This window comes from Molossus molossus, unplaced genomic scaffold (assembly GCF_014108415.1).
Source record: "Molossus molossus isolate mMolMol1 unplaced genomic scaffold, mMolMol1.p scaffold_m16_p_19, whole genome shotgun sequence".
In the NCBI taxonomy this organism is placed as follows: domain Eukaryota; kingdom Metazoa; phylum Chordata; class Mammalia; order Chiroptera; family Molossidae; genus Molossus; species Molossus molossus.
Window position 1 is genome coordinate 13,391,725 of NW_023425354.1, and position 13,849 is coordinate 13,405,573.

A 13,849-nucleotide genomic window follows, 5' to 3' on the forward strand; every position below is an offset into this window, starting at 1 on the left:
TTTATTTCCCAACAGCCCTCATGTACTTCACTGGACAACTTGCCTATTTCCCCAGACCTGCTGTGTACTGTTCCTCCTTCGCCTTTCAATTACACTCCCCCCACCTAAATACAGAACATTTTTCCTCTTCAAATTTCAAAATCTGTCCTCTTCTAACTCAACTACCTTATCAGAGCACTTAGGATTCTCTGCTTTTTTTTTTTTGGTTTTTTTTTTTTTTATCCTCACCCGAGGATATTTTTCCATTTTTTGTACAGATAGAGTGGGAGGGAGAGAGAGGAAGGGAGAGAAAGTGAGAAACATCGACGTGAAGGGACACATCGAGTGGCTGCCACCCGCACGACCAACCAGGGCCGGGGACAAACTGCAACCGAAGTACGTGCCCTTAGCGGGAACCGAACCCGGGTCTCTCCGGACCGCAGGTCGACACTCTAACCGCTGAGCCAAACTGGCCAGGGCGGATTCTCTGCTTTTTAAGGTAGTTATTTATCTTTGTTTCATCCCTTCCTTGCCAGATTATAGACCCTTGGAGGAGGTAGTATATTATTTTTAAAAAAATCATTCACAGTTCCTAGCATAGTGTTCTACAAAGAACATGGGCTAAATAAATGTTCATAGAATATGTTGATTTATTAGAAGTTTCTGATTTAAGTGTGGAAAACGAAACAGTACAAAGACCAGAATCTCTGCAGTGGATAAGGGAGAAGAACTTGCTAGAATCTGTGCCTGATGATCTATTGGAATGTGCCAGACACTGTGCAGTTACCAGTGGTTAAAGAGGTCCTGACTTTTCCAGGAGACTTGGGTTGTTCTGGAACATTAATTCCTGCCACATCTTATCCTGGGAATCTAGGCATATCCCCTCCCCTTTTGGCCCCCCTGACTCCCTCTTAGCAGAAGTGAGGAGAGATATCATGAAACTAGACTTGTTTGGTAGGTGATACTGGAGAACAAGAACCACTTTGCACACTGGAAGAGCAGGTCTCTGATTCTGACCCCACCTTGTGAGCCTGCGGTTGTGGATACAAATCTTCTTTGGAAGATAAGCTAAAGATCCAGTAAGTGTCTGACTGAGTTGTAGTTTAAATCTTAGAAGAAACCTCTTCTTCCTAACTGAGCTACTCTCAGCTCTCTCACCTGGGCATGCTTCTTCAGGAGGTTGGTTTCCTTGAAGTGCATATGTTTATGGATACATGTTTTTGGTCCAGTTTACTGACAGGAGAGGCTAACTGGAATGGAATCATTAAGGCCAGTCACAATCACACTACCTCCTGTTTCATGCGAATGGTCAAGTTCCACTAGACAGAACTGCACAGTCACCAGTGACCCTTGCTTTTCCACTGCAGAGATCCATCAGCACTCACCACTGTTCTGCACAGGTAACTGAGGTCACAGCTATCAAAAGGAGCCTGAAAAGTTTTGATGGTAGTGTGTGTCCTTTAACTTATTTCCCATTCACAAGGAATGTGTGAATGTTGGTAAATGTCAAAAGGACATTTGACATCCATTCTATGACAACAGAAGGATAATAATATCCCAAGTCCTCTAACAGGGTCCTATTGTCTTAGCCTTCATTTCCTCCTTTGAATACAAGAAAAATATAAGTTGTGCAGGATTACAAAATAATTGATAATGTTAAAATCAAAATATAATACCTGGAAGACAGTCATTTATTGAGTGTACATTAAAAATGAAAAGTTTGGAGATTACTGATTTAAATTTAAGAGTTTTGAATACCAAAGATCCCTCAAATCACAGGAAACAGAGAATATCAGTTAGAAAGGTCCCACTGCATATAAGAGGAGAGGAGATGGACTTTCATTTTCTAACCAACTGGATTAATATCTGTTCTTAACATTTCTTGGAATCTATCACTGGAAATCATGAGTTCCTCGTGTTATCATGGGTACTGACCATCCAGCTTTGGCACCCCAGGACTGACCTTGTGCAAGTAAAAAATCCACAGTTCCTAGATGGCCTTCGGAAGCAGCCATCATGAGGGGAGTCCGGCCCTGCTTGTCTGCCATGTTGACATCAGCTCCATGAGTGAGCAAAAGATCAACAATCTGCAAGTACAGAAAAACAGGAGCCAATTATGCAGGAAGAGTTGCTGAGAAGACGCAGGCCTGCATCCTCTACTGTGTGTGAACCCCCACTGCTGGACAGGGAGTCAACTCCACATGTAACTTTTCACTGCAAGAACCCCCTCGAGTTCCACACAGTCCTAGTACCATGTGATTTGATCTGTGACTCTCATAGGGACAGCTAAATGAGAATTGAACTCTGAATGTTGGACTCAGCCACTAAGTAAAAAAGAATTTAAGATAGCAATGGCCAAGATGTAGACTAAGCAATCCCATAACTAAAGCTCCAACACAAGTCACCTCCCATCGGTGCCAATTTTTTGACCTCTAGAAGTTGCAAAGCTGCCTGCTGTGAATACTTACGACTGAACTGAATACAGTAGAGTGTCTCTAATAACTCTTTAGCACTGTTTGGCTTCTAGAACCTTTTTTCCTACTCAAATACTTTTAAGAATTATTACCAATACGCTTCCTTTTCCACCCTCAGCGTACAAGTTAGCATTTATCCGGAAGCCAAACATCTGCAAAGACCACATAACTAGACTTTATATATACCACATTTTCTTTTAGCAAGTCTCAGACACCTGCAAGTGAGTGGTAATCTATTGAGATATGAACCTTCCGGAGAACCAGTGAAATATTCTTTGGAAAGAGGTAACTCTACGACCAGGCCAAAGTAGCTAGTCCTTCTACACAATCTGGAAATTAGATTTTTGAATGTTAATGCTTTGACATATTCTCAACTAAAATATTATAACCAACATCTAAGTTCTCAAACCCGATGACTTCCGGGTAACCCAAACTTTGTGATTCTTTTTTCCCCTTCTTTCTCTCTGCATCAGAAGTTCCCACCTAGAACTCGCCCTTGCCTCTGGGCCTGGAAATAGCTGCCCTGCTTACCTGCCAATGGCCCTGGCGAACAGTGCTGAATAGGGGTACTGCCCCTCGGCGGTTTGGCTGGGCCACTGCTGCGCCTTGTTCCAAGAGCAGGCGACACACCTCCAGTTTGCCCCTTCCGGCTGCAGCTGTCAGGGCTAAGGGCAGAGAACACAGACTGAAAACAGATGGTCTTGCCTCTCCAATCCTGTGTTAAACATGGCAGTATTATCTGTGTTTGATTAATATAACTGCTATTTTACCTCTAAGAATAATGGTTTTAGCTGCTTTTGCCATGAAGATTTTAAAAAAATGAATGAAAATACATTTAAATGGGCGTATTTATAATATATGGAGACAATTATAACAATAAATTCACTGAAAAATCACCTTTGATCAAACTTACTTGGTTTTAATTTTTCCTACCCTGTCTTCCTCACTGTCACCTACCTCTTTGCTAGTACCTTTTCCTAGCAACACTTCTCTACTGGTCAATGTGTGGCTGCAGTGCAGAGAAGAAGGGCCTTTGCAGAGTAAGGTCTTTTTTAAGAATTAGCTAGGAACACTCTCTGGCCAACTTCTATTCCTGGGCCCTTAAATCCAAGAACTGAAGTCAGAAATGGCAGCCGAGGCCTTGGGCCAGTTTTCATTTTTTTTCTTCATTAGTTGAGATAGACGTTTCTAGTATATCTGCAACCATTTTTTTAAAAATGTTTTTTATTGATTTTTTTTTTTTTTAGAGAGATAGATAGAAACATCGATGTAAAAAACATCGATTGGCTGCCTCCTACTAGGGATTGAGCCTGCAACCCGGGCATGTACCCTGACTGGGAATCGAACCGGGACCTTTCTCAGTCCAGGGGACAGCACTCAATCCACTAGCTACACTGGTTGGGTGTGCAACCATTTTTATGTGAGGATCAGAAGTGTTCAAGATATTAGTCATAAAGATGAAGGTGTGACAAAGGCTCTTTTCTCGTGAATATAAAATGATGGAGTCACAGATAAAAATAGCTATAGTGAACATAAAGGACACAGCAGGAAGAAACGTAAACATTCTTCTTTCTGTGCTGTTGTCCTTTGTTTATGATCTCTGATACAGCAGAGATGTTATGAGTGCCTATTTCATCCTCTGAGTACTATTCTATAGTAACAAGAAGAATTTGGAGATGTACTTTCTACTAGGTCCATATTTGAACAAGTATATTTTTGTCTAATTTTTCAAGGGGATCTCAAACACATAGGTTTAGTGTTTAAAAGAATGGATGAGGGTAGGGAAAATGGTAAACATTCTTAGAAGACAGCAGGAGTTATACTTTTAAAGAAAGAGAATAGAGAACTTTTTTGCAAATTGACTTGGAAAAGTGATGTAGTTGTCAGCAGGTCCTTCCCTTTACTATGGCCACCTATTCCAATGACAAATCAGAAAAAGATAGTATTTGTCAGGTACAGATAATATTTCAGTTTGCAAATGTTGGTATCTAATGAGGGAAGCAATTGAAATTTAAATAAAATATTTACTTGTAATATTTTTCAAGTGCAAATTATGGCATTTTGTTTGCCTTTGGGCTTGGCCAAATTTATCCACAACTGACTCACATGCAAAACCAAAATGACCTGTAATTTCCACTAAGATAAACCTTCACATAAACTTTTCCTTCCTCAGTGATAAGAAGTTCTTTTGAAGGAAAATGTGACAATTTTAGAAGATATAGTCACTCAAATTTGATGTATCTGTATCTTGTCTTATGTGTATTTTCAGTTTCATTTTAGAAGTCCCAACATGATTTCTGTCCTGTTCCTCATAGAAGGGAACTGGCTTGGTCGTATCTGGGTGAGGGTCATTTCCAAGCCCCCAGTGGATGAGTACAGGTATTGGATGGGTCTGATTATTTACTTGACAAAAAAGTTTTGTCTCTTATTCTTCAATTCAAAATCTAAGCGATCTTCTTTCTTTCTCAGGTTTGTATTTCTAACAGTTCAGAAAAAACAGCAACACTTTAGTTCTTGGATCAGAACACCAAAGCAGTTTAGGAGCTTGACTGGAAATCATCACACTGTATACCTTAAACTTATACAATGTTATATGTGAATTATAACTCAGTAAAGCTGGGGGAAAAAAGAACTTGACTGAATTAGACACTTCTGAGGAACCACAGGATCATGTTCCAAAACAAATGATTTGGAAAATTTATAACTCCCATGTTCAGATCCCATTTAAAGCAGCTACCAGGTGATAGGGTTGCAGCAAAATTCTCTTTTAATGTCCCGTGCATGAAGGGGGGTGGCAAATACATTCTTTCTCACAAAAGAACTTATAGCGCCCGGAGAAAATGTGGACAGTATTTCCGAATCAAGCCCTTCAGCAATGACACCAGTTCAGAGAACACAGCTGAAACGTAAAACCAGTGCCCATCTTAAAAGCTAAACTTATCTTGTCCACTCTAACCTGGAGTTATACTGCTCTGGCTGGTCCATATCAACCACTGGCTAACACATTTATATGAGAGGGAATGTTCCATTTGGCCTTTTTCTTTGTTGTTTAGGTTATGATGTAATTTGCCAGGAATCTCAAGCTGATAGCTGGACATGGTCATTAACACAGCTGGCCAATTTCATCTCGGAACAACACAACTATGTAAAATGGGATCTGTGCTTTTCAAAATCCGAGAGCAAGGAGTTGCTTTGGCTGGATTTTATTGCAGTCTTATCAAAAACTGTTAAAATTTTTTTGGAAAAAAAATAAGATTAAGGTAAAGCCAGTTCTGTAAAACAACAAACTGATTTTTAGAGCAAACACAGCAGTTTGAGCCAAATCTTTTCCTGAGAGAACAGTAACAAAATTTGTTCCCTAGCTTGTCAGCATCTGATGAGATTATCTGACATAAATGGTCCTTTTTCAAATGGAAACATCTAAGTAGTTTGAAGAGACAGACAGGATGCAGCTCAGAGTTGGGGAAATAGCCAGTCTACTTGGATGGGATGCTGACAGAAGTAGAACGCAGCAAAGCAAATGGTTCTTTGTTCTATTTTCAATCTAGAAAGAGTGCAGCAGACAGGTCATGTAAAACCAACAGAGGTGGTTGGGAGACATAAACTGATCACTGCTATCCCAAACAACATTAATTAAACATTTATTGAGCTATTTGTCAAATACTGTCTCTGTTCTTAAGGAACTCACGATTGAGTGAGAATAACAGACAAATAAACTAGTACACTACTACACAGTGTGGTATATACAAGAGAAATAAGTCCATGGAGGTTGGTTGTATGGAGGGGGCACAGAAGAAGAAGTGTCTGAAAAGGTCTCTAGGAAGAGATGACAATCTGAGCTAGATGCTGAAAGAGAAATAGGAGAGTTACAGGCATTCAAGGGCAAGGAGGAGGCATGTTAGGCACAGGGAAAGCACGTATAAAGGCAATGAGGTAGGAAACAGCATGTTTATTGTGACTGGAGTAACTAGAAAAGACAGGCAATAGATAAGGCGAGAGATCATGATTGGTCTTTTTATGCTACATTAAATAACAATTAATGTTACAGGTGGTCATTGAAGGGGGTAAGCAGGAAAGTGACAAGATCAGATTGTTCCTCAGAAAAGATCACTTTGGTTGAAGTCTGGGTGAGGCTACAGACAAGATCAGTTAGGATGTAGTTGCAATAATCTAGGCAAGAGATGAGGAGGGCTTGAATTAAGGGTATCTTGTTTACTCTGTGAACTTGCTTCTTTTGGGTCACGGGATGGCTCAGACCCTCCAGAGTTACTAGAAGCTTTTAATGCTGGTTCTAGTCTGTGCCCATAAGACAAAGGAGAGGACGGAGTGGTGAATAATCTTGTCAATTTAATTGCTTTTTTTCCCCTGCGTTGTTCCATAAAAAGCCTGAGAAAACCCTGTGGGATGGGAAGGGGTCAGCCAGATGGTGAAAGCTGGATATAGGAAGATGCTATCTGGAAGGATAATGAGGCTGCAAAAGGGGGATACAGGCAACCAGGATATTCTAGTGATCTGCTTTTAGAAAATCTGATATGTTAAAATTACACTTTAATATTTCACTACATGCTAAGGTATAGTTCATTGATTCTAAGATGCACTCTTTTATTTCACATTTTAACATCTGTGAACTGGAATGCACCTTACAATTGATGTGATAATAAAGGACTGTGTCAGTTTAATTGGCAGAGAATTTTTTTTTGTAGTCGTATATAATGTAGTAATTATACAGTTTCTTATAGTCAGTGGTATCTTAGATTCAATTTAGTAAGTAGTACAGATTGCTGGAGACATGACCATCATATTTTTCTTAGGTAAAAATTATGTTGTTTAGACCAGGGTTGTAGATATGAGACTCCAACCAGCTGGCTTTGATCATAGATCTTCATTCTTTTTTTTTTTTTATCCTCACCCGAGGACATTTTTCCACTTTTTGCACAGAGTGGGAGGGAGAGAGAGGAAGAGAGAGAGAGGGAAACATCGATGTGAAAGGGACACATCGAGTGGCTGCCACCCGCACGACCAACCAGGGCCGGGGACAAACTGCAACCGAGGTACGTGCCCTTAGCGGGGACCGAACCCGGGTCTCTCCGGACTGCAGGCGTCCGGACGCTCTAACCGCTGAGCCAAACCGGCCAGGGCAGATCTTCATTCTTTATATAAGGGAAACATATATAAGATATTTTCTTTGGAGGAAACATAACTATTCAATGGATCACTATAAATTTTAAATGATGATGTGCTATAAGTTAGAAAGGAAGATGTATACCACTTAGTAAATCCATCACTATAGACAAAAAAGTGACTCAGTTTTTGGTGAGTTGTCAGAACATTTTTACATAGCAAAGACATCATTTCCCCCAAATATTTCTAAGGTCAAATAACTTTTTACAGATCTAAAAATTATATTACAAATTCATTCTGCCCCATATGCTTTAAATAACATATTATGTTTATAATGCTGAAATTATTTCATATAAATATCAAGTTAAACAATGCAATTCTGATAATAAGCAAATTGACACGAAGCTTTGAATTTTTACATTAAGACATGATACGTGTGTAAGACAATGTAACAAACTTTACTGCATACTTTATGAAATGTTTCAAAAGTCCTGAGACTGCCTTGGCCAGTTGGCTCAGCGGTTAGAATGTCAGTCCACAGACCAATGAGTCTCGGGTTCGATTCCAGTCAAGGGCACGCACCTTGGTTGCGGTTCGTCCCTGGCCCTGGTCGGGGTCATGTGGGAGGCAACCAGTTGATGTGTCTCTCTCTCCCTCCTTCCCACTCTATCTGAAGTTAAATAAATAAATAAATAAATAAATAAATAAATAAAAAAATAAATAAAAAAAAAATAAATAAATATCCTGAGACCATAAAGTTTTATTCTAAAAAGCAATTCCTATTCAAAAAATGGAAAATGTCCTCGGGTGAGGATAAAAAACAAACAAACAAACAAACCAAAAAAAAAACTAAAAAGCAATTCCTATTGATAAAAATAAGTCTTCCGCTCAGTTCACACCCTTGAACAGTTTTTAGTAATTCTTTTAAGTATACTACTAGAAAGTGTTTGATATTCATCAGTAAAAATGGTTAGTCTTGTAATTTCTATGATCGCCATTGGACCACAACATTTTTGCCCTCCCCAGTGGTTACTGTGAGTGGCCTGGCCATAGGAATCTGTGGGGAGTATGGCAATACTGAGCTGGGGAAGGCTTTGCTGAGAGCAGCAGTAAACCAACATGTCTCTTCCGTAGCTCTAGGTTACAATATGCATACTCCAGGATGGCTGATGTCCTGGCCTGTCCAGCCTAGCCTCTTCCCCCAAGTCTGTCCTCTGGCTTCCCTCAAGGTGGGGTCCCAGAGACAGCAGCTGTTTCCAGCTGCACATTTTCCTTTAATCTGTCACAGGCTCCTAAGCTGCAGCTGCCTGGCATCTGCTCCCTTTGGCTCTTACAGGAGGAGGGAAAGTTTGAGAAGCAAATTCCTGGGTTTTGGACCATTCTACATAATGTTAAAGAAGCCATAAAACCTATGTAAGATTTTTGCCATGGATGGAAACATCGCAATTCAGTAGGTAACTATAAATTTTAAATGAATTCAAGTGTCTTTTCTTATTTTTAATAACCCTCTGACTCTAAGCAAAACACACAACCTTCTTGTTTGGTAAATATTCTCCCTAAATTGGCCAACTCAATATTGGTCTCCTTCGCCTGGCAAAACATGATACGTATCTGTGGTGATGCTACAGTTTTCATTGCCCTGGTTTCATAAAAACACATAGAAGGTCACTAATGTTTCTCCAGATGTTGCAGTTTAGACTTGGGGGAAAGACAATCATCATTTCCTGCAAAGGTCACAAGGAAGAGGCTTCTGTTTGAGTACCAAGTACCAAGCAATATAGAAATCGCTTTGCTGCAGATTGAGATGGCACGGGCCTGCACTTTTCAGGGCAGCAACTCCATGTGCACCTAGCAACTTGACTCAGACTGTGTCAGGTTAATCGTGTCAGCTATCACTCTGCCATGATAACACTTGGTGAAGCCAGAGGCGTAGATAAAAATTTAACCTCCTGGTTGATAACTACAGGTGAAGAGAGTTTTATTTTGATGGGAAAAATATTTATTCTTAACTGCTACAAGAATCTTAGAATTAAAAAAAGAGAAAGGTCACAACTATTTTCTGCTCTGGTTTGGCACACTGTAAGGAAACTTTCAGTCTTTTAAAAACATTTGGAAACAAGAGCAGGGGAAAGTTTTGTTTGAAAGAAGACTGGTGCTAATGGTATGGGGAATCCAAAGGGAAAGAGGATTGAAAGAAGGAAACTGCTTGACATTTTACTTTGGCTGAATTGGTCCCCAACACAAAAGCCACCAGAGAGGTGCCTAAGGCATGCCTAAGAAAAAAATCAGGGTGGGAGATGCAGAGAATATCTCCGCACAAACACAGCACAGACACAAGAGAAGAGAGGGACGTCCATGACAAGTACCTGTCTCTCCCCACAGACTGTCAAAGCTGTTGATCTGTGCTCGCTCCACTTCCTCTTCATCTTTTTCTGGAAGATCAAGTAGGTAGGAGACAATCTGAAACAAGAAGTTGTGTCAGCTCAAACTTCAGGTTGAAAACTACGCTACTGACACTAGCCTGTGAGGTTTGGAAGCTACTTGGATGATGCAAGTGTTAGGAAATCTTTCACACACAAAAGGAACAGCAGGGCCTGTCCCAGCATAGAAACCCAAAACTGCCATTAAGAGCATTTGTTTCTATCAAGTACAGTTTACATGTTTCTCTTGAACATAATTTACTTTTATAGCATGTGGTTTTTTAAAATTACATATTCCTCACATTTAAGTTAAAGAAGCAATCCCTCATTCTCCCAGTAAAACTACCAATAAATAAGCAGACAAAAACAATCAACAAACAAACAAACAAAAAACCCCCAAAATAAATATGGACAAAACTCAGGGCCTGTATTTCTTCAGAGCAGAGCAATCACCTTCTTTAGGTACAAGGACTGCTTTGGGGATAGTAAAGGGAGAGGGCTGCTAACAGCAAAGGAAAGTGACAGCACTGATTCCAAGAACCTGACTGTAGAGAGTTTATAAAAGCCTCTCAGAAATAATAACAATTCTAGTTTTACTTCGTATTCCCTTGGTGACATGTTAGGTCAGTTGACAGGGTAGCTGTGCCACTGCAGCCAACTCATGCAATGGTGAGCCAACTTGTGCTGGTCTATGAAAGCTCATCATTAAATTTTCAGGAATTTTGCAAGCCCGTTGTTAAACAAAGATGTTCATTAAAAATTAAATCACAATTCAGTTATATTTAAAAGTAAAAAAAGAAAATCTCATAATTTCCCAACTTAACTACATTTTATAATTATCTGTCCTCTTAAGATTATTTATATCTACTGTGTCTGTATGATGATGTTACATAATGGAGTGCTACTGTGCATCTCTGCAACTTTGTGTTCAGTGACTTTGTTACACTGGTAGCTTGAAATCAGCTATGGTGGAAGTATTTACACCCTGGAAACTGGCAAACATTACAAATCAGGATTTGACTTAGTGCTAAAGCTGAAAGAGCTTCCAGTTTAATGAACATAATTTGCATGAGGACAAATAGTAGTTCAGCAGATCACATATCAGATTTAATGACAATAAATTATTGGGAAAAGAGTGAGTAAACTGGGATACAAACTCTTTTTATCAAATCACGGTTGAGGTGCAACCATAGGCTGGCTATGATACAAATTTAGCAAACATCAACATAAGCACTCAATTAAGAGTATTGTATATTTTATTATTACTTGTAAATTGTGTGCTACATGTTCTTTATATTAGTATAATTTACAATAAATTTAAATAAAGTCATGCATTAATGATGAGGACATGTTTTGAGAAATGTGTTATTAGGTGATTTTTTCTTTGCCTGAACATCACAGAGTGCACTTAACACAGATCTAGATGGTATAGCTTACTACATCACCTAGCCTATATGGTATAGCCTTTTGCTCCTAGGCTACAAACCTGTATAGCACATTATTGTACTGAACACTGTAGGCAACTATAACACAATGTTAAGTATTTGTGTATCTCAACATATGTAAATACAGAAAAGGTACAGTAAAAATATAAAATAAAAGATAAAAAATGGCCCTGGCTGGTTTGGCTCAGCAGTTAGAGTATCGGCCTGTGGTCCAGAGAGACTCGGGTTCGGTTCCCGCTAAGGGCATGTACCTCGGTTGCGGTTTGTCCTCAGCCCTGTGCGGGAGGCAGCCACTTGATGTGTCCCTTTCATGTCGATGTTTCTCTCTCTCTCTCTTTCCCTCCCACTCTATCTGAACAAAAAATGGTACACCTGTACAGATCACTTACCATAATGGAGCTTGCAGGACTGGACGTTGCTCCGGGTGAGTCAGTGAGTGAAGGGTGAGTGAATGTGAAGGCCAAGGACATCACTATTATAGACTTTATAAACACTGCACATTTAGGCTACACTAGATTAAAAAACAAACATTTTTCTTTCTTCAATAATAACCGTAGCTTACTGTAACTTTTACTTTATAATTAAAAAAACTTTGGACTCCTGTATTAACAGCTTAAACACAGACATTGCATAGCTATAGAAAAATATTTTCTTTATGTCCTTGTTCTATAAGCTTTTTTGTATTTTTGAAATTTAAAAACTTAAAATTTTTAAAACTTTATTTGTTAAAAACTAAGACACAAACACATTAGCCTAGGCCTACCCAGTGTCAGATCATTAATATCACTGTCTTCCATCTCCACATCTTGTCCTACAGGAAGGTCTTCGGGACAATAATACGTATGGAGCTGTCCTCTCCTATGAAAACAATGCCTTCTGGAATACCTCCTGAAGGACCTGCCTGAGGCTCTTCTTGAGGACCTGTCATTTTTTTCAGAAATAAATCCATGCAAGTGGTCTGCTTTTTTTTTTTCTTCCCATCACAGATTTGCTTCTAAGCAGATACTGCACTATTAATGAAAACTTTTTGGCATTGGGGTCGTTTTCAAACTTCTTAACAAACTTGTCGAGGTCTGCAAAAACTTCTGCTAAACTGTGAATTTTCTTAGGGGGTCTTTTTCTTCTGCAATTTCCTTTTCTTTTGCTCTTCTTCAACTATGTATTCCTGTTCCAGTCCAACTCCTCCTCAATGTAATCACTGCCCACAGCAGGTTAAAGTGTTTGCAATCTCAACCACATCTTGTTGATTTTTGCAAACTTCACATCCATGGAAAATTCTTTGAAGTAGGGGATAAAAATCTTGAGTGTCTTCTTCCAGATACCATTTATATGTTCCTTGGTGACATCACCCTATGCCAAAGCAAAGGTCTTAATGCAGACACAGATGCTGTAATCCTTCCAGGATTACCCCAGTGTCTTCCACACTTGCAGCAACAGCCTGGGCAAAGGTCCTCCTTAGGTAGTAGGCTTTAAAAGCTGCTATAACTCCTTAATTCTCTGGTTGGATCAAAGAGGTAGTATCATTGGTTGGATAAAAGAGATGGTGTTTGGAGGGAGAAGCACCACTTTGATATTGGAATGAAGATCACCAATAAAAGGAGGATGTCCAGCATCATTATCCACAATAATCAAAATCTTCAAAGGTATGTTATGCTCTGAACAGTACTTCTCCATTTCACTGGCAATAGCAAGTTAGAGGCATCTTGGAAGAGGAGCTGGTCATCCATGACTTCTTATTGCTCCTGTCTGTACACTGGCAGTGCCTGCTTATTGATATGTTTGAAGGCCCTAAGGTTCTCACTGTGCCAGATCACCAAGGGTTTCAATTTGTAGCTGCAACACTGCCCCCAAGCAGGACTGTTATCTTGTCCTTAAAACCTGGCAGTGACTTGGCCTCCTTATGGATGAAAGCCCTTTCAGGCATCCCTTTCCAGAATAAGGAGGTTTCATCCATGTTGAAATTCTGCCAAGTTACTTTCCTCCACAATCAGCTTATCTAGAGTTTCCAAAAATTCTTCAGCTGCCTTCACATCAACACTCACATACTCACCACTCACTTTCACATTATGTAATGAATAACAATTCTTGAACCATTTAAACTATCCAGAGCTTGCAGTAAATTCAACATCATAGTTGGCTTAAACCTTTTCTTTCAACTTCGCTAACAAGCATTTTGCTTTGGCCATGAGCATCATAGTGCTGAGAGGGATACCTGTGTGTCTGGTCTTCAATCCAGGTCATTAGAAATTTCTCCATGCCTGATAAAAGCCCTTCTTAAATTTTTTAGTCTCATTGCCTTCAATGAAGCAGACCCTTTAACAGCTTCCGTCACTCTGTTCTTATTCTTAAAGACTGCAGCCCTGGCCGGTTTGGCTCAGCGGTTAGAGCGTCGGCCTGCGGTCTAGAGAGA

At 39.7% G+C, this 13,849-nt stretch overlaps 1 protein-coding gene across 1 annotated transcript in view; it reads right to left on the bottom strand.

Moving 5' to 3' along the window:
* TANC2 (tetratricopeptide repeat, ankyrin repeat and coiled-coil containing 2) overlaps positions 1-13,849 on the bottom strand; it is a 273,469-nt gene that overhangs the window by 12,759 nt on the left and 246,861 nt on the right. Inside the window, exons 17-19 of the mRNA XM_036268781.1 lie at positions 9,941-10,034; positions 2,985-3,118; positions 1,943-2,066 (exon numbers count right to left, since the gene is read on the bottom strand). Of these exons, the coding sequence (XP_036124674.1) occupies positions 1,943-2,066; positions 2,985-3,118; positions 9,941-10,034 (352 nt within the window). The remainder of the gene's footprint in view (positions 1-1,942; positions 2,067-2,984; positions 3,119-9,940; positions 10,035-13,849) is intronic.